This window comes from Balearica regulorum, chromosome 23 (assembly GCF_011004875.1).
Source record: "Balearica regulorum gibbericeps isolate bBalReg1 chromosome 23, bBalReg1.pri, whole genome shotgun sequence".
NCBI classification, from domain to species: domain Eukaryota; kingdom Metazoa; phylum Chordata; class Aves; order Gruiformes; family Gruidae; genus Balearica; species Balearica regulorum.
This window is the reverse complement of record NC_046206.1, coordinates 3,202,257-3,229,743: the sequence shown is the minus strand read 5'-3', so window position 1 is coordinate 3,229,743 and position 27,487 is coordinate 3,202,257. Positions and strand designations below refer to the sequence as shown.

The 27,487-nt window shown below is 59.0% G+C and overlaps 3 protein-coding genes across 8 annotated transcripts in view; 1 reads left to right on the top strand and 2 right to left on the bottom strand.

Moving 5' to 3' along the window:
• ZBTB16 (zinc finger and BTB domain containing 16) overlaps window positions 1-9,652 on the bottom strand; it is a 62,245-nt gene extending 52,593 nt beyond the window's left edge. For 2 of the 6 annotated variants that reach the window (XM_075774413.1, XM_075774415.1), the window contains exons 1-2: window positions 9,501-9,646; window positions 7,703-9,034 (exon numbers count right to left, since the gene is read on the bottom strand). In XM_075774413.1, the coding sequence (XP_075630528.1) occupies window positions 7,703-8,964 (1,262 nt within the window). In that variant the 5' untranslated portion in view covers window positions 8,965-9,034; window positions 9,501-9,646. Of the gene's footprint in view, window positions 1-7,702; window positions 9,039-9,500 lie in introns of all 6 variants that reach the window. The other 4 variants (XR_012838740.1, XR_012838739.1, XM_075774416.1 and 1 more) reach the window with 4 other exon arrangements.
• USP28 (ubiquitin specific peptidase 28) overlaps window positions 1-27,487 on the bottom strand; it is a 176,141-nt gene that overhangs the window by 83,908 nt on the left and 64,746 nt on the right. The window lies entirely within an intron of this gene.
• Window positions 1-27,487, top strand: part of RBM7 (RNA binding motif protein 7) — a 52,666-nt gene that overhangs the window by 24,329 nt on the left and 850 nt on the right. Inside the window, exons 2-5 of the mRNA XM_075774441.1 lie at window positions 26,234-26,333; window positions 26,534-26,696; window positions 27,037-27,139; window positions 27,234-27,327. Coding sequence (XP_075630556.1) covers window positions 26,238-26,333; window positions 26,534-26,696; window positions 27,037-27,139; window positions 27,234-27,327 — 456 coding nt within the window. The 5' untranslated portion in view covers window positions 26,234-26,237. The remainder of the gene's footprint in view (window positions 1-26,233; window positions 26,334-26,533; window positions 26,697-27,036; window positions 27,140-27,233; window positions 27,328-27,487) is intronic.

The following is a 27,487-nucleotide window of genomic DNA, read 5'->3' as shown; positions in this document are numbered from 1 at the left end:
CAAACTCGGGGCCAAGAGCAGAAAAGCGCTTCCAGCACTCGCGATGGAGGTCCGAGCAGCATGTGGGTTGTCATCGGCGTAGTACCTGCTGCACGAATGCAAATCTGAATGAAAATTAAACGATAGGCAAGAGCTATGTGGGGTTTTTTTATATATACGAATTGCACTGTGCGGTTAAATGAGTCCCTAGGAATTACTTTTTAAAAAAATAAAAAATAAAAAAAAAAATCAGCACTGGTCCTCACCGATGGGAAACCCCATTTTCAGCCTTTGGGGCAAGGGGACGTTGGCCGTGCCAGGGCTCGGCTCTGCCAAAGGCTGCGACGCCGGGAGCGGCCCGGGCATTTCGGCGGGCGGACGGCTCTTGGCTGCTGCCTCTCCATGAGAAAACCGAGCCAGACCTCACGGCGACGCGCAGTTATTTCAGACGGCGAGAAGAGCCCGGCGTCCTCCCAACACCAGGGACCACCAGCCCGCCTGCCCGGGTAGCCGCCCCCCGCTCTTTCCTGCCTCGCGATGGAAACGGTCTGGTGTTTGGGGTTTTTTGGGGTTTTTTTTGGTTTTTTAGTTTCTCTTTGTTTTTCCACTCGGCCTCCTTTATAGGTCACCAAGGTGAAAACAAGCATCCTCCTCACTACCGCCAGCCGCCTTCGCAGACGGAGGGAGGTAGCATTTTTTCGACGCGGGGCGCAGAAGTCCCTTCCGCGGCGCGTCAGGCCAAGTACCGCGGCATGGCCCATGCAGGCATCGTCGTCTTGCCCCCTTGCCAGCATCCGGCAGCGCATCCCCCCCCCCCCCCCACCACGCAGCAAGCCGTCCGCTCCTCGTACAGCGCTAAACAGAGCACGGGGTTATCAGCCCGGCTGATACACGCAGATAAACAGCCCATCTCCCGCGCCGACACCGGTAACAAAGCAGGGTGTTTAACACCGATTTATGGCGGGTGGCTCTAGCGAGGCTCGATCTGCCTTGCAGCTCTCGCGCCTACGCGGAGAAGCATTTCCTCAATGGCGTATCGCCGGCTCGCTCGCTAAACGACGCGACGATAAGACGGCGACAAGACGACGAAGGCCGATGGAAAACTAAACCGGCGCAGCGGGGCACGCATCCAGCCGTAATCTACTTAAAATCAGTTAAGAACGCTGCAGTGAAAGCGATACGGGCAGCTCTGGCCCCCGGCCAGAGCGCGGAGCCTCGCGCCTACAACCCAAATTTCACGGCGACGCTCTTGTCAGAAACCCGAGGAATCCGCCTTTATTTGGGAAAGGACGCGGCCCAGCAGCGCGCGCTGCTCTACCATTACCCAAAGCACCACCAGCACACAACCGGCGTTCGAATCCGGTACCAAGCGTTTCGGGCAGGATAAAGGATACCCAGAATGAACGCGGGGGCGGTGCTTTGCAGCACGTCTTTGCAACCGGGCTCCAGCGTTTTGCCGGCACTGGGTGCTCACCGGCGGCAGAGCGGGACGCGGGCACCAGTGCATCCCGGTGATGGCAAAGGAGGGAGCAATGCCCAGCGAAGGACTAAACCGGCCACAAAGCGCTGAGCTCCCTAACACCGGGCCAGGGGAAGTAAATAAAAAAAACAAGGGGAAAAAAACCAACCCCAACAAAAAAACCAAACCCACAACCTTGCAGGCAGAGTGACACAGGCCAGGACTGCCGGGCGAGGAGGAATGAATGGAATAGGCTAATTTACACAGGAAGTGAGCACTTACCAGACCCTTCATCCCAACACACAAAACCCTCTGCCATATCTGGAAGCAATTACACCCAGTTAACATGATCTGCCTGCCACTAAAATTAACTGCAAACAGAAATATTTTTCACTTTTGCAACAGGAGATGCCATGGCCCCGTGTTTGGCTGCCGGGAAATATTTAGTAATTACTCATTTAAAGCCTCTCTTGAAGCTGTCAAGGGGGGGGGAGGGGGGGAAGTAAAAGAAAAATCTTGCTAATTGTGAGCAAAAAGGAAAACGCAGATCGTTTTACTCTACCCAAGGAAAACAGATTTACGCACCGGTGTAACTCAAGAGCCGACATCGCGGAGAAGGCTGCAGGGACGCTCCGTCACCGACTGCCCGGGCTGCGCTGCGCCATTCCCACGCATCGTGGGGAAAAAGACGGGGAAAAAAATAAAAGGTGACAGCGTCACCCCCGAAACGGCACGGGCTCTCCGAGGGACCCTCCGTGCAGCTGATAAATAGGTTTTTTAACCGACGTCGCTCCACGAGTCATAGCCAGAGCTAAAAAGGCTGCGCAAAGCTAATCGAACCGCTGCGAGCGACATCAAGCGAGCGCACTTTGGGGGGAAAAAGCCACCCTGAGCGTCCTCAATACGGCAGGTTTAAAGCGTCAGGGTCCCAACCCTGCGGCCGAGGGGGATCGGTGGGCACCCATCCGCCCAGCCCGGTCCCTGGGAAAGCAGCAAGGTGGAGGCAGCCCGGTCGGAAGGCACGCAAGCATCCTCCAGGGAAGGTGCAAAAGTTATTGGGGGGGGGGGGGGGGGGGGGAGAAAAATAAATGAATTAAAGAAAAACTGAAATCGGTGTTTTCCAATGAGAATCTCAGAGCTGCGCTTTAAAACGCATCACCCACGCAACTGAAACGGTGCGGAATCACGGATGGAATAAGACGGAAGCCGAAGGGGGCTTTTCCCCCCTCCACGCTCAGAGCTGAGTATGGAAACGGTTAAGTCCCCCACCGAATAAATCAAAAGTTCAAGGCTGCAACATACCACGCCGTATTCCCCGCTCTGCCTATGACAAGAACCAGAGAGCCCCGAAATCCCAAGCATCCTGAGCGGGGTCTCCGCCGGCGCTCACAGGTTACACGCTCGGGGTCAGCGCCGTGGACCTTAGCTGCAACATTCATTTCCTGAGCGGGGCACGTCCCCCTGCCCATAAAGCTAATAAGAGCTTCCTCGCCCGGCTGCCCCGCACCGCCGGAGCCGGGCGGCAGTGGCCAGGCAGCCGGGAACGCTGGTTTCCATTAGCCCCTTATGATGCCAGGTGCCGTTAATAAGGCCCGTCAGCAAGAAACAAGAGCTGCCGAGGCGTCTTCGGACTCTGGAAGTAATCACGGGCAGAATTTGGGGGAGGCTGCTGGCTGCTTTTTTTTGCCCCCCCCCCCCCCCCCCCCCCTTTTCTATTTTTCCTCCTTTTTTTAGTTTCGGCGGCAGCCAAGCGCAGCGGAACATAAATTGCCGAATGCTTAAAATAAAATAAAAAACAACTACTGTATGGGGCTACCAAAATTAACACTAATAACATCTCACAAAGCACTTGGGATCCGATTTATCATGTTTATTGCTTTAATGGTATACTGCATCTGTTTCTCACTGTGACACGTCGAGTGGTGCCAACGTGCCTAATAGCATTAGTAGTACGACGCTCAGCTAATCCAGGCGGAGACGCACGGAGGTGATGCTGGCAAAGAAAGAGCCAAAAGCCGGAACGTTTTCCCTACGCGGCTACTTCAAGTTTGCTACGGCGTCAATGGTACGGCTCCGTGCCGGCAGCAGACCCTCCATCACGGGGATTGCCGGGTCGCCATAACCGGGACCTGGATCCCCATGGGAAGCAGGAGCATTTCGGGCCGGCGGGAGCATCGGTGCCCGGTCCCACACACCGGACCGGCAGGAGCATCCATTCCCGGTGCCGTGCACCAGCGCCGCTGGAAGCAAGATGGTCAGATCCGCTCGCTCCTCTGCACTTTGGAAACGGGCAAAACTCTGCGGTTTGGGCTATCGCGGCTGGTCAGTAGGCAAGAGGGAGGAGCGAGCCTCCTCGTTCCCGCTCTTAACGTACTCCGCCGGAGCACGCGTCTTGCCACGAAACCTCAAAACGCCAAACTTGGGCGTGAAAATTCGAACGGTGGCTTCTTTCCCCCAAGGTGCATCCCCGCCCCCACAACAGCGAGGACAGGCGCCTTGCAGCCAAAACCACTCCTGGGGCAGCAGCCGCCCATCGCCAACCCACACGGGCCCCACGATGCCATCGCCACGAAGCACTTTCATTTTCCAGGCAAGCATCTCCATCTCGCACAGGCACGCAACGTCGGCAGCCAGCGGCATCGCTGCGGTGGGCGAATTCCCGGACAGCATCGGTGTTTGGACGCTTGGCCGTGCCGCTAAAGAACTTTATCGAATCGCACCCCCACCCGCAGTCTTCCCCAGTTGCTGTCGGCGCTACAAAAAAAAATGGAACTGCGTCTTTTATAAAGTTTTAAAGTATTTAACTTCCCGATGAAAAATTACTCGGGGCTCAGTGCGGCACTCACGTCATGGCTTGGGAGGCTTTTCTTCATACAAACCAACCCAAAAAGGGCCGCTGAACTATGGCTTTTTCGTCTGCAATTAGAAGCGACGATCGATACTAACATTAGATTAAGTTTGAACTTTGCTGAACCTAGAAGGAAACCTTTTATGAAAAAAAATTAAAGAGTCGCCAACTCAATATCCGCTCAATTAGTCAAAATCATAAGCTCGGTAAAGGAGAAAAAAACCCAAAACCCAACAATGGATCGCACGGCAGCGAGCGGGTTCGGGGACCCGAAAACCCCGATCAGAGTCAGCGCTGGGGCTTGCGGCCACTCGGCCACTGAAACGTCACGACTCGGCGCTCCCAACTCGCCCGTGTCGCGACAGGGCGTGGATGACACTGCCGCGAGGCCGAGGGCGGCCACGGAGCCACGCTCCCGCACGGGGCTGGGGCGGACTACCATCCCTCGGGGACCCTCCATCACCTGGGGCGAGCGGCCCCGCCACGTGCCTGCCGAAGCCCGGCGAGAAGCCAGCCCGGCCCTCCGCTCCCCTTTCTGCCGCGCACGTTTCCCATGCTAACGAAGACAGGAACGACGCTCAGAAGGCTCCGAGACTATAAACATATATATTTATGCTTCTATAGGCGTGTGTGTGTAAACAAACATACCCGCCATATGCATACACCCGCTCGTGCAACGTAAACAGGCAGGGCACGCGCTGGCTCGTCGCGCTCCTCGCAGAGAGAGCGGTGTCGGCTCTGGATGGGTTCGGGCTCTGTCTGTCACCTGCTGGGGCTTGGCAGGCGAAAGCCATCCCGCCGGGGCGGCTGAACATCCCGCCGGGGCGGCCCGTGCCGGAGGTGCCCCTCCCGGGCAGCCGGGAACGACTCTGCACCGGGCACCTCCGCGCTCGCTTTGGGGTCGGAAAGCAAAACCACAGCAGCAAACGCTCAACAGAAGGAGGTCAGCGAAAGCCGGCAGTCGACGAGCAACGCCGCGATGTCCCCCCCCCCCGCCCCAGCACATCCTGCCCCTGCTGCCCAGCCGGCTCGGGGAAGCGATGCCTCGGCACCTCGGACCCCCTCTCCACCAGGCACCGGGGCAGAGGGGAGCCCGTAGCCGGCACCGTGCAGCTGCCACCGCCACCAGACCTGCTCCAGCAGAGAGTTACAGATCCCGGTCTAGCGGAGATGCTGTTTAACAGCTCCATAAATACAACAGGATCCCACAAACCCTCCCGAAACGGTAATTTTCACCACGTATTAGAAAGCAAACACCATAAAAAATGCCACGTGAGACCCTGTCTACACACAAACCGCCTTAGATTTAGACTTTTGGGGGGGGGGGGGGGGGGGGGGGGGGGGGGGGGGGGGGGGGGGGGCGGGTGTAAGTTCATTTGAGCGTTGCCCAATGCCTTTCAACATGGACGGTTTTAGAGATCAGTTTAAAAATGGCTCACAGGATTTGGCTCGCCCCGCAAAGTTTGCCAGCACCAGGTAATCTGTCTGAAAGCAAGAAGAGGCCAAATGGAGCTCGGCGCTGGCTTTAAGCGATTGCCTTTGAGGCTTCGCTTGCAGGGGACGGCGCTTGGGTCAGACCCGAGAGCCCCTGGGAGGACGGCGCTTACCCAGCCGCCCGATAAGGATCATGAATAATTAAGAAATAAGCTATGACCGCAGACGCGGTTGTCAAAACAAGGCGAGCTCGGGAAGGCGACGCGAAATACGGGCCGGGCCACGCTCCCCCATCTCTCGGGCACGCAGGGAAGGATCCGACCCACGAGGGCGGCCAGGCAGCCCCGGCGTCACCCTCTCCTGCGGCCGCATCGGTCGCCGCTCGCGGGCTCGGAGGGGGAAAGGAAGACGGTCGAGGCCGTGGCAGAAAAGCACGTTAAAATTCTCTCTGAGCCTTCACTGCAGCTCTCCTCCGGTGACGTTCGGTCTGCATCACCGCACGGCCGGGGAAGAGCCACGCCGAGGCAGCTTGGGGCACGCTAGCTAACGAACACGAGCCCCGGCTCTCCCGCTCCGGAGGCGGGGGAACAAAGCCGAAAGCCGCCGTGCACCCACAAAGAGCCGGGGACCCCCCGCAAGGGGCTGGGACTGCTCCCGGCGGGGTCCGAGCGGCCAGCCGGACCGAGAGGCGACGCTGCCGGTGCTCACGGACCCGCGCGTGGCTGAGAACCCCGGAGCGGCGGCTGCCACCCCGCACCGGAGACCTGCCACCCCGACACCGGCGCATCCCCCGCCGGCTCCCCCGCCAGAGACGCGTGCCGGCACGGCTGCCATCCCTGGAGTGCGTTACGTGCGTCAGGACTAATTAACCTGTTGATTCATTAAAAATCTGACACGGTGCGCAGAGCGGCTCGGGCGCCGTGCCGGTGCTGCCTTCCCCCAAGGCAGGATGCTGCCGTCCCGCCGCAGGGCTGCAGCTGCGCCGGGGACCAGGGCTGCGCGGCACCCACAAAAGCACGCCCAGCACCGAGGGGTTCGACCGGCGATGCCAATTTAGGCGCGGTAATTAGCGCGACTCCCTTCCCTGGCCAAACCGGGGAAGGAGCTCTGGACCCCACGATGGGGAGACGGTAGAGGGGGGAGGGCCGAACGCACGTGCCGATAGCGACTGCTATGCTCCTGCCCCGCAGCAGCTCCCCAAGGTGTGGGGCTCGGCGTGAGCACAAAGATTCCTGCCCCCCCCCCCATCCCAGCCCCGAGCAGGGAGCCCTGAAATCGCATCCACAGCCGCCGGAGGTTCAACCCCGAAGCTGTCCCCGCGGGTCTGTGGCGGTGCTCGCCCTCTGCGCTCGCCCCAGCGTTACCCAGCCTGACCTACACGTTACTTTGTGCAAAGTGCAAATATTTCATAAACCGGGAAGCCAAGCAACGTAAAACTACCGGGCTGGTGAGGCGCTGCGCGCAGAGCCCCAACGCCATGGCCGCAGCCAGGCGCGGGCATCCCACAGGTCTGTGTGTGTCCCCCCCGCCCTGCACCGACGTGCCCGGGTGCCGGAGCGGGGGGGATCGGCTCACGGCAGAAGGTGGGCGAGGGCTGCCCGACCCCACAGCATCCCTTTACACGCCATTTACAGGCGGATCCCTAAACGTGGGGGGGACGGGGACGGACAACACACAGCAACCATCAGCCGTTCGGCGGACGCCGGCCAGGGATACCGGTGGGGTTCGTGCTAGCAGGGAACACCTACGGCCCGAGCCGCGTCCGGGCTGCCCTCCCCAGCCGGCACTCGCTGGAAGGAACCTTCTGGCATGGCTGCCAGACCCAGGAAAAGTTGTGACAGCCCTCGCTCCGCGTCCTGGTTGCGGGGTACGCGCCAGGAACTTTGCAGCGGTGCGCCCAACGCCCGTCCGGAAACCGCAACCCTCCGTGGAGATCCCGCCCGCCTGGCTACGGAAGGCAGCGGCGCGGCCTCGGCACCCACCTGTGCTGCTCGAGGGTCTCGTTGTCCGGCAGCTCTGCCCCGCACACGCTGCACTGCTCGCCCAGGGCTCTGCTCTCCGTCTTCATGCCGGCCGCCAGCTCCCCCAGCTTACTGAACAGCTCCCGCTGGATGAAGCCCTGGGGCAGCAGCCCCCCGTAAGCGCTGAAGTCCATGGAGACGGCCAGGGCCGGCTGCACGTGCAGGGCGGACGCCACGGAGGGCGGCACGCCGAGCACCGGCTCAGTCTTGTGGTTTGGCAGCAGGGAGTAGATGCCCAGGGGCTTCTCGCCCTGGGCGGTGGCGGCGGACGGTTCCGGCGCCGGCGGCAGCCCCTGGCCGGGCTCGGGCGGTGGCTCGGCGCCCTCCTCGCGGGCGTAGTGCAGTTCGCGGGCACTGGTGATGACGCTGCTGCGGGTCGGGGTGCCGGGCCCTTCCTTGCCCTTCTCGTCGGGTTTCTCCCCGCCGGAGGCGCCGGGCTCGGCCGCCCGGGGGCTGTCGTGGCTGGAGGCGTCGTCCACCTGCATCGCTTCGGTTTTGACCTCGGGGAGGCCGGGGGGGCGGCGGGCGGCGCGTGAGTCCTCGGGGGCGCCAGGCGGCAGGGCACCCTGCAGCAGCGACTGCCCGATGGTCATCAAGCTGTCCACCGCCGCCTTGGTGGGGCTCATGGCGGAGAGGGGGCCGAAGGAAGCGGAGGCGGAGGGGCTCTGCTCCGCCGTGGCCGCCGGCAGGCTCTGGCCGGCCGCGCCGGCGTAGCCGCTCTCCTCGCCGGCAGGCTTGGAGACGAAGAGGCCCTTGATGTACCTCGATTTCCTCTCCTCCTCATCCTCGGCGGCGGCGGCGCCTCCGTCGGCCATGGCGACCTCGGCGTCGTTGTCCTCGGAGGCCTGGATGGTCTCCAGGATCTTCAGGCACTGCTCCTCCAGGTACTCGATTTCCAGGATCTCGGCGGCGTAGAGCAGGTCGTCCAAGTCTTCGACCTTGGCCTGCAGGGTGGCGGTGTAGGCGTACTCCAGGATCTGCTGGAACGTCTTTGGCGAGAGGAAGTCCAGGGTGTAATGCTGGCTGTTGCGGTGGAAGAGGATCTCGAACATCTTGCTGGTGCAGGCTAGCACCGTCCGGTGTGCGTGGAACTCCTGGCTGTCCACCATGATGACCACGTCGCACAGCGTCCCCGCCAGGCGCATCTGGTTGGCTTTGTGCAGCAGCCCGGTGGGGTGGCAGGGGTTCTGCAGCTGGATCATGCCCATCTTAGTCAAATCCATTGCGCTCCCGAGGCTCACTCATCAGGGTGCCTCGCCGTCGCTCAAATCTGGGACTAGCTTTGTGTGCCGACTATCTGCGAAAACAAAAGGCGGAGGGGGGAGAGGAGCGGAGCGAGGGGAGGGAAGGGGGGGGGGAGAGAAAGAAAGGGGGGAAAAAGAGAGGAGGGCCGGGAGGGGAGAGGAGAGGAGAGGAAGGGAGAGGAGGTTAGCCCGCAGCCCGGCGGCGACTCGCCGAAAAGTTTCTGCGCCGGGCTCGGCGGAGGCCGGCGGCTGCCGGAGCGGTGAAGCCGCGTCCCCGCCGCTGCCGCCCGGGGAAGGGGGCGCAGCGCATCCCCCCCCCCACCCCCCCCGCTCGGCTCCGGCGCGCCCCGTCCCGCCCGCCGAGCCCCATCAGGTGCACGGTGGGAGCCGGCGGAGCCCCGTCCCGGCGGGCGGGGGGGGCCCGTGAAGAGGAGGAGGAGGAGGAGGAGGAAGAGGAGGAGGAGAAGGGGGGGGGGCCCGGGGCAGCCCGCCGCCCGCCCCCTGCCCGCACTCACGGCGGCCGGCGGCTGCTCCGGCAGTTCGCACTGCCCGCTCTCATCGCCGCCGCCGCCGCTCGCCGCGCCGCGCAGCAAATCACCGCGGCGCCGGCCCACGGGCCGCCCCGCGCCCACGTCAGGCCGCCCCCACCCCGCCGCCCCCCCCCCGCCGCCGCCGCCCGCTCCATCTTGAGTGCGGGCGCCCCCCCCCGGCCCCGCCCCGCGCATCCCCGGTCCCGCCGCGGCACCTTGCGGGGCGCCGAGCGGGGCCGGGGCGGCGGCTGGACAGCGCTGCCGACAACAAACATGGAGGAGGAACCGGGCTGGCCCCGGGCCCCGCCACCGGCTGCGCGCCCCGACGGGAGGGGAGGCGAGGCGAGGCGAGCACCGCGCCGCCCGCGAACAAAAGCCACCCCCGGGGCGGGGGGGGGGGACACACGGACACGGGGGGGGGGTGGGGATGGACACACGCGGAACCGGCCCCCACGCATGAAACCTCCCCGCCGCCGCAAAGCCCGGGTTTGAAAAGGCGACCCCCGTGCTAAGGGGAGGCGGGCGCCCAGATTTAAGAAGGTAAAAAACCAACCGGAAAGCCAAGTTTGGGGTTCGGGGGCTCGGCGACGCGTCACGGGCGGGAGCCGTTGCGGGCGCGACGCGACACCGAGCACGTGTCACCCCGGTAAGGCTTATTTTGCCCAGATTAAACGCTGGCACCGGTCGCGTATAGGGACGTGGTGTGTCCCCACGCCCGAGGATGGGCGACGGAGGGCTGCCGGCAAAGATCAGCACCGGCAGGCTCGGGAAGGGGGCAAAACGCCAGCGGCACCCTAATACCGACGGCAGCGGTAGAGCATGGGCCACGAGACGCCCCACGCCGAGGGAGCATCTCAGCGAGCATCCTTAACCGGGGTCACGTGCCCGCGCTCAGCGCGTTCAAAGAAAGACCCGCGTGGTCTCCTGGGGACAACAACGACGGCAGCGGCGTGCGGTAGCGGCACCGCAGACCTCTCCCTCCCCAGCGCTACCCGTGGCACGCCGCAGCCGGCGCAGGGCCCGGCGTCGTCAGCTAAAACAACAAATACGGACGGTATTAGTACAAAGATACCCTTGGGGTAAAGCAGCGCAAATGTAATCTAAGGAGAACGTTATGGGGAAGTGTGTTTATAATTATAATGGGATTTAATGTACTTTGGGACCAGATGATAGCAGTCATTTAACGAGAACAGCCTAATAACGGAGGCCTCACAATGAAAGGCGGCGCTGCTCGGGTTATTAGACGCGTATGATAACGCAGCGCTCGCGGTAGTATACTTAAGGGTAAGGCATCAGCTACCCCTATTTTTTCGGGGGTTATAACTCTGCCGTTTTAATTGGCGGAGAGCAAAAGCGCGGAGCGCAGGCAGCCAGCGTGCCCGCGGTATGGTTTTTTTAATTGCCTGAAACTGCTCCAGTTCCCCCCCCCGCCCCCCCAACTTTTAAATCCGACCAGCTGAAAGGGGGGGGAATAGTGAGACAGTGTGGTTTCAGGTGTTTGTTTACCCTCCTCTAACTTTTAAAAGGCTTGATTTCAGGACTGAAATTTTGCAGACGGTTAGGGGTATGTTTTTAGTGTAGCTCGCATGAAATTAAGCTGCGTGAGTCCCATTAGCAATAATGGAAATCCCACGGCTAAATTCCCAGGCAGCATCCTGAAAATTAACCCCCCAGTCCTTCCCGTCAACCGGTGCGTTGCACTTTTTGTTGCTCCTCTAATACATATAGTAAAAGCTACTGAGTTGTTTAAGAGACCGACTTCCCGCGGCCGCCTTTCCCAAAAGGCACCCGCCGGCCTGCCGACCCTGGGCAGCAGCGTGCATCCGAATCCCTCCTGGATTCCCAGTGTGCCGCCGCACCGGTGCTACGCGGGCAGAGCGCACCGGTGTCTTTGGAGACCTCCCTGGGCGGCGGGGAGGTTCGAACGCGGAGGTTGTTTCACTCTTAGAGGCCAAGCGAGATGGAAGAGCTGGTTAGACAGCTCCGGCCGGAGCATCTTTCCGCAAGCCCCGTTCGTCAGCCAAAACCGAAGGCGTCCCCCTCGGCTTGGGGACGTAAAACCGTCTCCCGGGCTCCGGCATTGGACCCGCAGGCACGCTGCGAGCCCGGAGGTTCCGGGACGGGAGGTACCCGGCAGAGCGGGAGCAGCCCTGCGGGGTGGTGGGGCAGTTACAGGGCTGCCCAGCACCTGCAGCCCCCCCCGCCCCAGCGGTGCCGAAACAAAGCTCAGGAAGCCACCGGCATGGCCTTCTGGGGGTCGTTTCCCCACGCCCCGGCACGGGAGTTAATCGCCCATCGCTCGCTCGCTCCCCCCTCCCCAGTACCTTCCATTTCCCTCCCATCTCTCCCCATCAGTTTCCAATTTATTTACTTTTCTGATCTTAATCCCCACCTTGTAGTGTAACGTGTTTATTAGAAAGGAACCAGCACGTTAAATGAAGCCAAGCTGGGCTCTTGTGTTAAATAGCAGTCACGCCCAAGTGCCTCTCCATGTGCCATTACTCCAAGTGATTGAGGCAATTTCTTCCTCCGCCACGAGTTTCAGTTGTAAATCTCTCAACCAGATACGGGGGCAACGATGTGCTGCCTGGTGCGATTATTATTAACCTCCAGCATTAAACTCGTGAGGCGTCCGTGGTTTCTCGGGAAGGTCTTCCCGTGAAAGGGCCAGGCGGGAGCAGGCGCATCCTTCCCGGGAAACCCGGGGATCCCTTCAGATCCGCTTCCAGCCCCCCGGCCCGCCCTTCGCTTCGGATGGGGAGATGCGAACATTCGCTTTCCCAACGGGAATAGCCTGAAGCACGGATGGGGCAAAGTACCCAACGGCCTCCAAGCTTCTCAAGGGATGATGGGCAAGGCTGCTCCTCCAGGACCCCCCCCCCCCCCCCCCCCCCCCAAAAACCCACGGGCAGGCAGCTGCTCCTTTCCCTCTGCCCCGGATCAGCGCCCTTTTCCATCAGCCGCATCCTCCGCCGACGTCGCACAGACTCGTCGTCCCCCGCTTTCCGCCCCGGAGAGGGATGCAACGAAAACGGCTCCCGCTTCCCCAGCTTGCTGGGCCCCCAGTTCGGTTGCCCCTAGCCCTCTTCTGCCCACTGATTCGCACCCGAGCTGCGCGCACGGCGAGGGGACGGAACGTTCTCCCGCGTCCCAACTCGTACGTTTTCCTAGAAATAGTTTTGTTTCACTTTTGGTGCGTTTGGAGGGTTTTCCAGTCGTGCCAGTGCAGAGCTGAATTATGAAACGCTGGGACGAGACTTTTGCGCAAAGTAAGATCTGTTTTAACTTAAATCAGGGATCCGTGACTTTTAAAAAAAAAAAAAAAACGGACGTTTGGTATCGCTCCAGACTTTGTGAGAAGTTTACGGCATCCAAGCTCTTGCCTGCGCACGCGCCAGACCAGGCAGGGTAGCTTTGCTCAGAGACGGGGTAGAACAGGTCTTTCATCGCGGCCCCGCTCTCCGCACAAAGGCAACCCGAGAGTTGGTCCGAGGACGCAGCCGGTTTGGGGGCCGCGATGCAAGCGGCATGGCTTTGTGCTTTTCCGCAAGTTCTCCGTCTTGCAGTTGGTGCCAAAGGAAACCGCTGCAGGAGCGTGGATGGAACCGGAGCCGTGCAGGAGCTCTGCTGTTGTGGTTGGACAGGTGAACGCCTAAAGTCTAATAATTCGGACCGGAGCTGACTAGACACGCGCGGACCGGCGCAGGGCGAGCACGCCGCAGAAACCCTTGCCCGCCCTGCTCCTGCCTTCTCCTTGCAACCTTCCGGCTGACGCTCGAGCAGGTGAAAAAAGCACCGCAGCAGCTACAAGGACAACCATGTCACCCGCCTGGTGACCCGAACGGCCCAGTGCGTCACCGCGCAGATCCGCGCGGCCCTGCCAGGCTGAACGGGGCCGCTCGCACGCCCGTGTGTGCCCGTCCGTGCGCGTGCGACCGGCATCTTCCCGGCCTGACACATCCTCCCTTTTCTTCTGGTTTATTTTTCTGCCGGGGTCCTTTAAGGTACACGGCATCCGAGCAACAAACGGGGTGGGGGACGATGATGCCGAAAATCCTTACATTTCTGCTCGTAATCGCCGCTCTGAGTCAGGACTTTGCTCACCCAAGCAGCGGCTCTCGCAGCCCTATGGCCGAATCGATGCCGTTACATCAAAGGAGAGGATTAGCATCCCTCCCGGACTACCGAGGGACGGGTCGCCACGCACGAAACGTCGGCGAAAGGCGATGCGCGCCGCGCTCCCGGGAGCGCGTCCCTCCGTTCCTCCGGCTCTGCGCGGGTTATAGATGCCTTAAGACAATGTGGCTAATTAGCGGCTTAGGGCTGGGAGGGTGAGTGGGAGCTGTGACTCAGGAGGGCGGCAGCCCGGGCCAGCCTTCCTGCATTCCTCCCCTAAATCCCCTGCACAAAAGGGAATTTAGCCGCAGTGACTCAGCGAAGGAGCACAAACTTTACAGCTGGGCTTTGAACCGCCGTGTTTATGTATTCCACCACTAACCCCCCCCCAGCAACGCACTGCCGGGTTAGTAATTAAATAAAAATGTCTCCCTCTAGCAGGCTATGACCTAATCATTTGTACAGTACCTATTTTTAGCGTTACCCTTTGTACATATTCGAGAGAGCTCGAGCCAGAGGCAGCAACTTTCGAAGTCCTAATAGGCGGGAGGGGGGCTGTCTTTGTTTAATTCACTGGGTAATGATTTCTCCTCTTTTCCCCTTCTCTTAACCTAAAACGCTTGACATCCCGCACGGGATGAGGAGAGAGATGTGCCAAGGCTTTAAATGTCAGCCCCAACCGTACAGTGCCGCGGAGGCTGCACGCGTGCTCGGTAAAGTTCATCCCAGGGAAAAAAAAAAAAACCAAAAAAAAAAGCAGCCCACTTTTAAATAGACCAGAATCTACATCGGGGGCTCCCCAAAGCGCCGCTGGGGGAGGAGGGGGGTGTCACTCTGCCCGCCAAAACAAGGGATGCTCTGGCTCTCCACCCAGGACCCCCCTCTTTGGGGGAACGTTCCTTCTCCAGAAGGATGATGCCCAAGTTGAAAGCAGCCGGTTTTCACGCCCCAGCCATGCTCGAGTTCGTTTCCCGGAGGGAACGAGCCAAGTCCTGAACTCCAATCAGCGAGCAAACGCCTTTACCCCTAATTTCATCTTTCCTCTCTAGCAAGGGCAAGGCTCCACGTCCCGTGTCCAGTTGCCCAAGTCATCTGTTCCCCTTTCCAAAGGGATGGAGATATAGATATATATGTGCCTCTGCGTGTGTGCGCGCACAGAAAACGCATTACCGGTTTTGACAGTGCAAACAAAAAGCCCACACTTGTGGAAGCCTTCCCTTTGCATATCTGCACACTAAATATTCACACAAAATGCCTCCACAGCTGGGGAAACTTCTGCCAAAAGGGACTCCTCCTCCTCCTCCCCCCCCTTCCTTGCACCAGGGGAAAAAAAAAATTTAAAAATCTAGTGGCTGAATCACACATCTTACAGATCTTGTTTCTAAAATGTTTCTCAGATGATCTAGCTGTATGAAGGTATTTTAGTCTCAGATTAAATTCCCGTTCGTGCCTTCCGTCACTCCTGACAGTCCTCTGAACTGTACGAGAGAGTCAGCACAAGGTCTGAGGCCAAACGTTGCAGTCTAGGTTCAAGGTTAGATATTAACCGATTTTATTTTCTTAATAATTGCCAGAAGATACAATAAACCCCCGGTATCTTATCTGGTCATGGATTCCTAAGCGACTGAAACCTCAGATAACATTCGTGCATCAAGGCAGCTTGCAAACCGCCCTTTTCAAGGGAGATCTTCACGAATCCCTTGTGAAGGTCGGGAGAAATCGGCGCCTTCCAGCTCGGTTGCGACGTACGCGTCCGTTGCCGTGAATCCCGCGGGCTCTGCCACGGGACCGGGAGGAAGGAGCCGCGGTGCCCTTGGACGAGGCTGGAGGGAGCTTGGCACGGTCCAGGTTTGGCCGCACCGCGTTCCCTGCCGGAACGGCTCGATCGGCTTCCCAAGAATGAAAGTAAACACTCCTGCAAAGCCATTCCTGGATAAGACCTATCTGCCCGGGGCCAGAGGTTCACACGTGTTTCTGCAAACGCCTGGGGATGCGAACGGCGGGGGGGGGGGACACACACGGGGACAGCAAGGCTTGGCACGCGGGCAGCCGACACGGCCGTCACCGGCTGCGCAGCTGCTTCCAGCATCTTCCCATGACTCCTCTCGAGGTATAAAGCCCCTTTTGAAACCCAGCGCTGCTGCTCCTCACCGCCGCTTCGTCCCTAGGCTGGGAAATACCACTTCCACCACCTGTGGATCAGAACTTCATTTCTCTCTGCCATTTGGGGGCGAAAAAAAAAAGTTCCCCATTCAGAAAAAGTTCCCCGTTAAACGCTCTATGTCAGAGCACTCGTGTCGCCGGTTTCCCTACAGAAACAGCTACGGCATCACCGGGTTGCCGAGGCGCCGGCGGGGCGGGCAGGGGCCCGGACCCCTCTAGCAAACCGGCTGCTCACCTTTCCCCCCAACCCGCGGGTACCCCGCTCCTCACAAACGCTGCCCAACGGCACGTGGGTGACACGCCGGGCACGTCACCGGTGGCCGATCGGACGCGTCAGGGGCACGGGAACGGTTCGGTTTTGGAAACAGGGTATGGAAATCAGGTTTAACGCCCAGCCAGCTCATCAGCTCTTTCCGACCCATTTCCGGAAATTTGGAGGCCATTGTGGGATACAGACATAGGACCGGGAAAAGCCTGGATTCACCTGTGCTTTCATCGCGACCCTGATGGAAATCGCGCTTTGTCAGAAGCACCTTTTGGACGCGTTCATTTTCCTTCTGGTGGGACCCCGGTCACGGAGCAGGAACAGAAAAGTACGCTTTCCTAGCTTGTTGGCCACGCGGCGCCCGAGAAGAGACAACTCAAAGCTCTGTGACCCGAAACGCTGCCCCTGTCTCTCGTAATCCCAATCCTGCTGAAAATAGGCACCAAGCGCGAGTGTGCTCTGCATATCCGTGACCTCCTCCAAAGACTGCTAAACAAGTGCAGAACTAAGATTTTTTTTTTTTTTTTTTTTCTTTTCAGGGTCAGAATAGCTTACTCGATATTACACGATCAGCCTCCCGATTTGCTCTTTGCACCAGCACAGCTTCACCCCTCGTAGGTCCTTCCGCTGTGCCGAAATCCGCGCCGCGTGCACACCACCGCCGGCATCCAAACCGCCTTGACGCGGTCCCCAGAACTGCTTCCGCAGGGATGAAGTTTGGATGGTAATAAAGGACAGTGCTCCGTCGTTCATCCCACCCCCAAGACTTGCGGACACCACAAAGCCAGCGCCATCAAACAGGAGGAAAAAAAAGGCGGGGGGGGGGGGGGGGGGGAGAAAAAACAAGAGGCGCGAGGCGAGGGACATTCGTAGGGAGGTGGGTCCTCCTCCGTCGGTGCTCCCAAGAAGGTCCACGCTCGGAGGGAGGAGAAGAGCAGGAAGGAAAGGAGATGAGCGAGAGCGCTGCCTGCTGCAAATATTGACATAACCATTATGGGCACGTATAAAACTCCCATTTGCGTGACGCGAGCGTGATATTCTTTGAATACTTCTGTCTCGAGGAATTCTTTATTTTGCCATAGAAGAAAAATGTTTTCATATTCTCTCCTGCCGTTCAGACCTGCAACCCGGCGAGCCCTTTTGCCCTTGAGAGCCATAACATTATTTGTTAACATTTTTATGATGCCAAATGGTCTGTGCTAGAACGGGTGCCATTCTTTAGCTGGGAAACCATATGGCATGCCGAGTAATAAATAAGGTATTGTGATAGTTAATGAACCTAATTGCTAGCAAAGGCTTTAATACAGAGAATGTGCTGCTGAGAATTTAGCACCACATTAGAGATGCAGCAGAGCTCCTCTGACTTCTGAGGCTTAATTTAAGTTCTATATTGCAAACTCCAGAAAATAATTCCAAACCCTCCTGCTGGAAAAGCAACCTGCTGGTAGACTGTGATTATACTGAATTACTAAAATCGCAATCAATTTTATACACTCGGTTAACCCTTGCTAGGGAACTCGCCTCTCCGCCGTTCGGGGCGAAGCCACACCGAAGAGGTACCGGAGCCAAGCGAGCGCCGAGCATCGCGGCGGTCACCATCCTCACCGCGAACCGGTCCCTCTCCCCGGTGTCTCCCTCTCTTCTGGGAGCATCCCCTTTCCTTCCTCCCCGCCGACCAGCCGAGCCAAACCGCCGGCAACAAAAGCCGCGATTAGGAACGGTCACCGCTATTTTGCTCCGTGACTATAACTAATCAAGCATCACGACAACCGGGCGAGGCAGAAAGCGCAGATGCTGCTTCCGCCTCGCAGCGCGCGGGCTCCCGGGAAGCTCTCGCGTGCTGGGAGAGGAGGCGGGAGCAAACTTAAAATTAAAGTTAAACTCGCTCAGACTCCCTCAGCCCTGGAGGGCAGAAGAGCTCTTTCTGGCCTGATGGCATCCCCAGCACAGCTACGGATTTTAAATTTTAAATTGTGAGCCCTTTCAGCCCAGAAAACCCCAAGACGACGCACGCCCGTGCTGCAGCGCGCCCGCACCTTCTCCGAGGACCGCTCCTAAACGCTGCCCGGTGTTGGAAACTGCGCGTCACCCCCCGTCGATCCCCCGTCTTTACGTATTAAAAAAAAAAAGCTGCCCTCCGGTCACGACAAGCCCGTTTTGGGGACAGAGCCATCCGCTGAGCCGGCTGCGCGGGGAAAGCCAACAAGTCCTTGGAGAAGAGCAGCGCTGCTCTTTCAGCCCCTCTGGAGCAGGGCGGTGGCGGGGGGAAGCAGTGTGGAAGGAAAAAAAAAATTAAAAAAATAAAAGAGGTTATTGGTTTCTTCCCTGCTCTGATTGCACTCGGCCATCCTGCAGTCACGTCCTTCTGCTGACAGCGGGCGACTCGGCTCTGCAAGGCAGCGACATCCCAGCTCGAAGCACGAGGGAGGGGAGACGGGCAGGTTCCCCGGCGCGGCTGCCCTCCCCTCCGTCCCCTCGGCCGCCCGCAGACCTCTCCCGCCCCAGGATTCGGGCGAGCAGCACAGATTCGGTGTGTGCCTGGATGATGCAGGGCGTCGAGGCAGGAGGCGGCCGGGGCCGGCGCCCGACGGTAGCGTCAAATGGGGAAAGCGCCGAGATAAAGAGCCGTGCGGGGCGGATTTAATACTGTACATAAATACACTTTACAATCTGGGGAAGGCTCGGCGCTAAGAGGAAACCATTGGAATATTTTATCGCGATGCAGATCGAGTGAAAAGACTGTGAATAAATAAAAGGGAAGATAATTATTTGATGGAGTTCTCTTAGGATATGCCACAGCGGGGAATACTTACGGAGAATACATATTACTGGAGAGACACAGCTATTCAAGCATCAAACTAACCTATAAATTGTCAGAGGAGAAAATTGGAGGAGAGGAATGGATGGGGTTTTGGGCACCGCTCTCATCAGTAACGCCGGGCTGCGCTTTCCACCTTCCCTGTCGCAATTCCCCCTGCCCGAGGAGTCACGGTCCCTGAAAAAGGGAAGGCTGCCTCTAATAAATGTCTCCCAGAAATTACGGCCGAGCCACTACAGTACGGAGATGGCGTCATTTATCTCCCCGCCATCTGCGCGGGCTCGTTGGGCCGGGTAGCAGCCGCCTGCTCCCGGGAAGACTCATGTCTCCCGCACTTTGGCAGGGCGAGGAGGTTCGGCAGTGTCGGCATCACCCAACAGCTCTGGGACCGTGCGAGTCCATCCCCTACGGCGGGTTCTCGGCGCCAAGCCGCACGCATTCGGCAGCACGACTCGGACCAATTGTCCCCGTTTTGGGGAGCGTGGCGGCGATTTCCCTGAGGTCAGAGTGCTTCCTAGAGGCAGAGCCGGAGAGAGCCTGAAGGCCCCCTGCCTCCGGCCAGCCACCGGTTCCCTCCAAGCCAGTTATAGGATCGCGTCTCCCGGTTAATGACGGCCTATTAATCCAAGCGACTTCGCTCACCCGTATCCTTAACGGCCGTAAATAACCCACAAAAATCTTGTTTGCGCAACCGGGGACCAGGTCTGTGCGGGTGTAAAGGGCTTTACACCATTTACTGCCAGCTCCGAACGCCTCATGTCTCTTGGGAAGAGACGGAAACCTTGGGTTCCTTTACGGGGACGATGCAGCCCACATTGCAAATTCGTGTAATTAGCAGAGGCGCTCGTTATTTTAAGCGAGGCTTGCTTCCAAAACCCCGAGCAAGAGCAAAGCCTGCGCCAAAGGCAGGATACCTTTCAGGCTGGCTCAGACAATAAAATCAAAGGCAGCCTGACGATGCCGGGTCTGTCTCCCTCCCGCTCAGTCACCTGCACCCAGAATAGGACTTTGTCCCCGTTCCCGTCATTAATTTATTCCCTGTGAATTAGTGGGGCCCCGGAGATCCACGCAGCCCACCTGTTCCCATCGCCCGCCCCCCCGTTCCGCACCCAGCTCTGACATTTGGAGGCTCGGCGGCAGGTACCGGCACCGGCAAATGGTCCCATAAACCATCCGCAAACGCGGCACCTGCCAGCGCGGCCGGGGAAGCCGAAAGGAGAGTCGTGCCGGGCCGGTGAGGACCGATGCGCACAACCGATGCATTTTTAAACGGGTCTTATTTTCCACCCCCGGTAAAGCGGCTTTTAATAACACGATAGCAGGGATGCTCAGGGGAGGTGCGAGTTACCCCGTTTTCCCCGGCTTGCGGCACGGTCAACGGAAATCTCCCCACCCGGTTTCATCCTCGCGGCGGAGGTCACGCGTACACGAGCATTACTCCATTTATTCCAAGCGCGCAGCACTACTTTAATTGCCGCCATTCTGGACTCTAAACAAATTGGCCCTAAATGCGTTTTTTGCGAGACAAGGCGTGTTTTGTTAGAAGGGGACGGGGAGGAGGGTGATTTTTAAAACCGCTATCACCGTAATGCGATGAAATTACCACGTAGCACGCGGGGGGGGGTCTGAAAGCTGCAATTAATATCCCACACCTTTCCGAATCCTTTGTGTCGTGACAGTCCTGGAAAAAACAGCGGCTGGGTCCGCAGCAGGGACCGCCCGGACGCCGAGCACCTCGCCCCCTTCCCAGGGATGCCGGCAGAACGGGCAAGGAACAAAAACCCAGCGTGCCCTCGCATCGCTTCTCGCCTTGCTCACTAAAGAAAGAAGGCGCTGGCACGGGTTCGGGACACGCGAGCCAACGTCGGGCACGTTGGGGGACGTCAAGCGCAGCGCATCTCTGCGAGTTCGGGGAAGAAGGAAAGGCTGAGGTTCGAGATGGATCACGCCGCGAGTCCTAGGCAAAAATCCCATTAGCGAGGCGGCTCAGAGGCATTGCGGTTCCTACTCGAGTACTGTAGGGATGAAAGCCTTATTTATGAGTAAGATATATCTGCAGAGGGAGCAATAAACTGCAAAGCAAAGTATGAAGGTTCGCAGCAAACGCTGTAAAGTTTTACGCTCCCGAAAACTAGGAATAAAAGACATACCCATTTAGAAACAAAGTGGATGGAAAGGGTTTCCACAGGACTGTAAAACAGCCTTATAACAGTTAATTGCTGGTTTCTCGTTGCAGCGCAGAGAAGTTTAAACCAGAAGAAAAAAAAAAAAAGAGCTGTTTAAATCTCCCTGGAAGAGCAGGAGAAAAGAGAGGAGAAAAAAGAAAAAAAAAAAAAAAAAGAGAAGAGCTCAGGGGAACGTGAACCTTTTGTTCGGGATCCTCTGCACCACGCGGAGGAAGAGGCGGCTTTTGTTCCCAGCCCGGCTGCTCCCGCTCCCCACCGCGGGCAGGAGCCTCTCGGGGAGCAAAAGCCACGTGGGGAGACCCGGGGCGAGACGCCGGCAGTGTGCCTGTTTATTAACGGCGTAGCATTTAACGAGGATCGCACGGACGCACGTGCAACAGAGAAAAATCAGCCGAGCACCTGCGCTTGCTTCTGCCCCATCAAAAGCAGCCGTACCCTGGGGTTTTTTTCTGGAATTTCTCTGCGTTACTGCCGTACGCACCCAGGGAAGCCTAAGGAGCCTTGCCGGAGAAAACCACGGACTTTGCAAAAAGCCAGGGAGCTGCTGGAGTGCGTTTTACCCTTTAAAAGCACAACTGCCCCCGCTTTTTCCCAAATAACCGGCGTTTTCGACAAAAGAACGCTCGCTCCCTTCTCCAAACAGTACCTCAGGCTGGAAATGTTTGCTTTTGGGGCGCTTGCTCTACACATATCCCCACGGACGCGAAGGAAGGGAGCACCCAAAGCTCCGTCCAGCGACAAGCAGGCGAAAGAGCAAAAGGGGTGCCGCTCTTCCCACACTCGAAGCGCATCGCCCCGGCTCAGCTCTGTGCCACACGACAGTACCCGGGGGCTCTCGCTTACCTCTTTCCCAGGATGAGGACGCAGCTGGAGGGAGGGTGGGAAGAGGCTGGAGGGGCTCCGGCACACCTCGAGATGCTGCAGGTGCCAAGCCCCCCTCCTCATGCCCCCCTGCCCTTTATAACTTCCCCCCTCCCGGCTGCTGCCGCCCGCCCAGGTGATGGGACGAGGCCAAGGTGCTTCTCCTTAGGTTGATGGGACACAGCCCTGTCCCATCAGGGAGGGCTCCTCCCCTCCCGGCAGCTTTCTGCAGGGGCTTGCTGCTTTTTTTGTTTTGGTTTGGGTTTTGGTTTTTTTTTTTTTTTTTTGGGTGCTATTTTGCCTCCCCGTAATGGCAGATTTTGTGCATTTTCCAGAAAAGTGAGCAGAGCGGTACGTTCCACAGTGTAAATATCGAAATGCTGTTTATATCAATCAGAGAAGCACTTAGGTAGAGATGACAATGGAGCCTGCAGAGCCCTAATCACACACTTTGATTGAACTGAAAGTACAGGGCGGGGGGGGGGGGAGAGGAATGGAAATCAGACGTCTAGAGCCGAGATTTCAATGGAGGCGGAAAGCTGGAGCGGCAGAGCCATTCGGGGGGCTGCTCCCAGCTTGGGGGCCGCAGAGGCAGGCTCCGCGTCTGATTTCCAGGAGCTGCACGTGGGCGACGAGGCGTGCCGAGCAGGGGCTCGCTAGCCCCGAGATGCTCCACCGCTCCCTCTCATCAATACCCTCTACTTTTATCCCCAAATCATGCCATTCCACGAACGAAACGGGCTCTACGGACCGGAACGCGAGAGCTGCCCCGGCGAGTGGCACCAGAAACGAGCCGAAGCCCCCGAGCTGCAGCCGGCTGCAGGACTACACTGCTTTCTACCTCCACCCAGTAAATAAATTCAGGCCCTGGCGAGGGCACACGTGCCTTTAGGCTCAGCTTTGGGGCTCGGGCTGTGCTCTGAGCCCCGCTGAGAGCTCAGCGATGCTCAGCACCGAGCTGGCCCCGGCCAGGTCCGCGGGCTTCAGGGGCTGACACCCCGCAGGAAAGATGCCCCGGGGTCCATCGGCCATGGCCGGGGGGGGCCTCTCGTGGGGCCAGTGGCTTTAGAGACCATTTTAGCCTCGGAAACAGAGGGGCAGGGAGCACTGGTTGTTGGCTTTGCTCTCGGAAGAAAACCTCTTTAACGCGTTTGTCTTTCAAGCTGACATCCTTTTTACGCTTCGCGTCTCTCCAGCGGCTGGTTTCACATCGCCAGGGCTGGCCAAGCACGTGGGTTCGTTAAGCAAAGTCACCTCGGGATCTAAAAATTGCGCTTATTAGCTTGAGGACGACACGGCGGCTCGTCTGCCCGTCGCTCCTAATGACGGATCTTTCAAAAAGCAAAGGCCAATTATATAGATTCGGCATCGGTAACGAGCCTAAAACCGTTTGATCATTTCGGCTCCCGCTGGGCAAGCGGGAAGAGGACGAGGTGCCGCGGGGACGCGCCGCCGCCAGAAGCACGGGGCTCTGCTGCCTCTCCGTGGCGGGCACGGCGATACCGGCCGTCCTCACCGACGCAGACCTTTACCGGCAGAGTTTCGACCCTGGGGAACACCTGGATGAATTTTACAGCTGGAGCCACAGCCAGAGACGGCCAAAGGTGTTTCTGCTGCAAAACCCGAGGAGCCCGTTCCGTTCAAAACGTTCTCCTCGGACGAGTGTCCCCCCCGTCACCCCGAGGGATGGCGTGGATGCTAAATAAAGACACAACGAGCCGCCACCTTTTTATTTCTTTATTTGCCTGCTGGGGAGATGCGGGCCGAGAAAGAGAGGCCCAGAAAGATGGTGAGGCAGGGTCTGAAGCCAAGCCAACCCCTGAAGCTGGGGTGGGCACCCGGCCCACCTTTTCCTCCAGGAAACCTGCTATGCCTTCCATGAACAGGTTTTCTCCTGCCTCCGCCTAGAGAGAAACGTGGTGGAGGTGGCCGTGGAGGACATGAAGTTCGGAGACATCCGCATGGATGGTGAAGCTGTGTTGAGCGGGCACTGGGGAGGAAAAGAGCAGCGTGTCTGGTTTCGGACAGCCCCACCGACACCACCCGCAGCCCCTCACCCCTTGATCTGAAAGCAAATAAACTCGCCCCAGCCCAGAGCTTCTGAGGAGCTTCCCTCTTTCAGCCGTGATATGCTTTCTGGAGAGCAAAATCCTTTCTTTACGGGGGGGAAGTCTGACTGCAAAGGCAGTGAGACTGTCCGAGCCCGATTCTGGACAAATCCTGCACGCTCTGTCTGAAAATTTGGGGGGGAAAAAAGGATGCTGCTGAGGGGAGCGGCACGCTAAGGGCCCAGACAAGCCCCAGCACTCACGGCAGCAAGACTACTGCAGGCCCTTTCACCGAACCTGTGAAAACCGTTTGACAAAACGCCGCGGCCCCGGCAACACGTACCCGCGAAAGGGCCGGCAGACGGAAAGGATGCGCCGTCCCCGCAAAGCAGCCTCCTCTGGCACGCAGCACTGCTGGTCAGGCTGCAGGATTCCGGCCGGCTGGACCTGTGGCGTAACGGAGAGTCGCTTTAGAGATACCCCAGTCTAAACAAGGCGGGAATTCAGCAGCTGGAAATAAGATGCCCGGGTCTTGTAGCGCCGGTGCCTTTAATTGCTGTTTAAGTGTTCGAAAGTCGGGGGGTTTTATGGTCCATTTAAAAAGCACGACAATTCCCTCACGGAGAAGTTTGCAGCTACAATTACCCTTCTGTCACAACCTGCCAGGAGGCACTCAAAGCCTTTCCCAGCTAAGGGGCTGGGCAGGATTCTGCCTACCGCTCGCCGACAGAAATCGCGGCGGCACCTAAAGCTGCCGGAGAGGAAAAAGTCAAACACCGAGAGCTTCTTTTAAAGCAAAGCTGCCCGAGCCCGCCAGCACCTTCTGCGGGGCTGGGGGAATGTGGCTACCTATGGCCCGGCACATATGGAGCAAGCAGCCGGTGGCACCGATGCTGTGCACGCTCCCAGCCAAGCCCAAAGGGACCAACAAGTGTAAAAAGATTAAAAAAAAAAAAAAAAAAAAACCCAGAAAAAAAAAAAAGCAGAGGAAAGTAAACGAGGCTCCAGGGAAATTAAGGCAAAGTGGAAGTCCTGGCAGAGCGAGGTAATAATTTCCTTTCTGAATGAGTGACTGTTTAGAATGTAACCAGGCGAACGCGATTAAACCAAATGAATATAAATTCTAGGTGCGGTAGTAAGTAATGAAGTGAAGAAAATGAACAGCGCCTAATTAACAAGAAAATAGGATCTGCCATAACATGCTGGAATCTAATGAAAAATGAAGGCTCAACTTCCCCTTTCAAAACTTTTCCAGATGGAAAACACCCCGGTTTCACATCCAGCGCCTTCTGAAATATCCAGGGGATTATGGTCGCTGGGAAGAACGATACTCGATCAAATGATCGGGCCAGGGGAGCCAAATACACAAAACACCGGGAGAAGTGAAGTAGCCAAGAGATGGCGCGTGTAGCGCCCGGCCCAAACCCCAAAAACTCCTCAAGCTTAACGCAGCCCTCCCCGGCGAGGGCGCTCACCCCGAGAGCAAACCCAGCCCTACGGGCGCAGCTGGGCTCCTCGACTACCATCTTCTAAGAGAGAAAAAGGTGGGGAGCCCCCGGAGCAGGGACGGCCGTGGGTTTCCACCGCAGCCCTCCAGCAGCCGAGGGTCTTTGCAGGTTTTCCCGCCTGCGAGCAACACGCCTAAGGTTCTCTCCCTCGCAGGTTTCTCACGGGCGCCGGTAGCTCGGCACCACTCGGTTTCTTTGAGCGATGGCGCAGGAAGCAGACAGCAAAGGAGGAAACCCCATCGCCCGCCGGGCCCTGTCATGACCCGGCCGCACCGGGCTCGGCCCACGGGGGTGTTTCTGGGCAGCGGGGCGCTGCAGTCACGGCCGCTTACACCCGATGCGCTGAGGGACACCGGCGGGAAAACCAGAATTTATTACAAGTTATTATTTAATCACCGAGGCCCTGGGGCGGGGCAGGCCAGCACCTCCTCCGCCCCCCACTCCAGGCCGCAGCCAGGCACCGGGCCCTCCGAGCCCGCAGTTTCCTGCCTCTTCCTTCAGACGCGGGCGGGCCCCCCGCCGCCCCCGGGCTCCCAGAGCTCAGCTACCCCAGCCGAGCTCCGGCCCCGCCGCCTCCGAGGCCGCGGTACCGGCCACCGCTTCCCGCCCCGGCCCAAGCCCAGGCCCAGGCCCAGGCCCAGGCCCAGGCCCAGCGGAAGAGGCGGGGCGCGCACGTTGACGCGCTGACGTCAGGCCGCCTGCGCCTGCGCAGAGGCGCGCGTTGGCGCCGGTGAGCGCGGGCTGCCCGGCCGCGGCGATGGGGGCGGCGGCTGCCGAGGCGGATCGGACCCTTTTCGTGGGGAACCTGGACCCCAAGGTCACCGAGGAGCTCATCTTCGAGCTGTTCCACCAGGTACCGCCGGCGGCTGCGCCCGGCCGCGCTTTATATGCCCGGGGCGGGGAGGAAGGGGGGGGGAAGGAGGCGCGGCCGCCATGGCGGGGCGGGCCCAGGCGGGGGTACGGCGGCCGCCGGAGGACACACTGCCGCGGGGCGCTCGGAGGGGCCGCGGCTGCCCCGTTGCTGCTTAACGCCTCTTGTGTCTGGATTCGCAGGCGGGCCCGGTGATTAAAGTTAAAATCCCCAAGGACAGAGACGGCCGACCCAAGCAGTTCGCCTTTGTGAATTTCAAGCACGAGGAGTCCGTGCCTTACGGCCTGAGCCTGCTTAACGGGATCAAGCTGTACGGGCGGCCCATCAAAATCCAGTTCCGATCAGGTACGCGCCGAAAGAAACGGGAAACAACCCCGGTTCCTGCCGAGACAGCGAGACCGCCGGCTGCTCCCGCGTCCCACGGGTCTCTGCTGGGTTTGGCTAGATCGCGCGCCTTTCCCACCCAACGGGCGCTCGCCCGGCGATGCCGGGGAACGGCGGCGGCGAGCAGGCGTGCGCGTTCCTGCCCCTGCTTCACCGGGGGCCTTTCTGTGGGTTGTGGCCAAGCGTGAGCCGAGTCTTCTCTTGGGGTTTTTTTTCTTTTTTGGATTATTCATCTGTAACCCTTGGAAGCCGTCCTCTAACTCGCTTTTGTCAGTCTCACGAACCGTTTGTTTCTCTTCAGGGAGCAGTCACGCGTCTCTGGAGAGCAACCCGTCTTGTTCCCCGCACGGACCCGCCAACACCAGCCCGACTGGCGCGCCGCATCCGGCGGCAAACCCCGGCAGGTACGTGCCCCCTCCGCGAGTGTGCGGTTTGAAGGAGAAAATGGCGTTCGCTGCGTTCCTCATTTTTTTTTTTTCCTCTCTTTTTTCCCTGCAGATACGACAGGAGTCCTGACAGTACGGTAGCCGTGGGATTCTCGCCGGCACAGCGGTCTCTGCCGTCTGCCGAGAACCTTCAGAGACAAGCGGTGGTACGCCGTTCGCTCGTGCCGATAGCGTCCAACGCCGCAGTCGGCCGACAGACAATGCATGGCAGAGTTGTCCCTAATTTTGAGCGCCCGTTTCCTCTAACAATGGCGAGAAGTTGCAGAGGAGGCGCTTTTGGAGCGTGGAAAGGGCAATTCCAAAAGG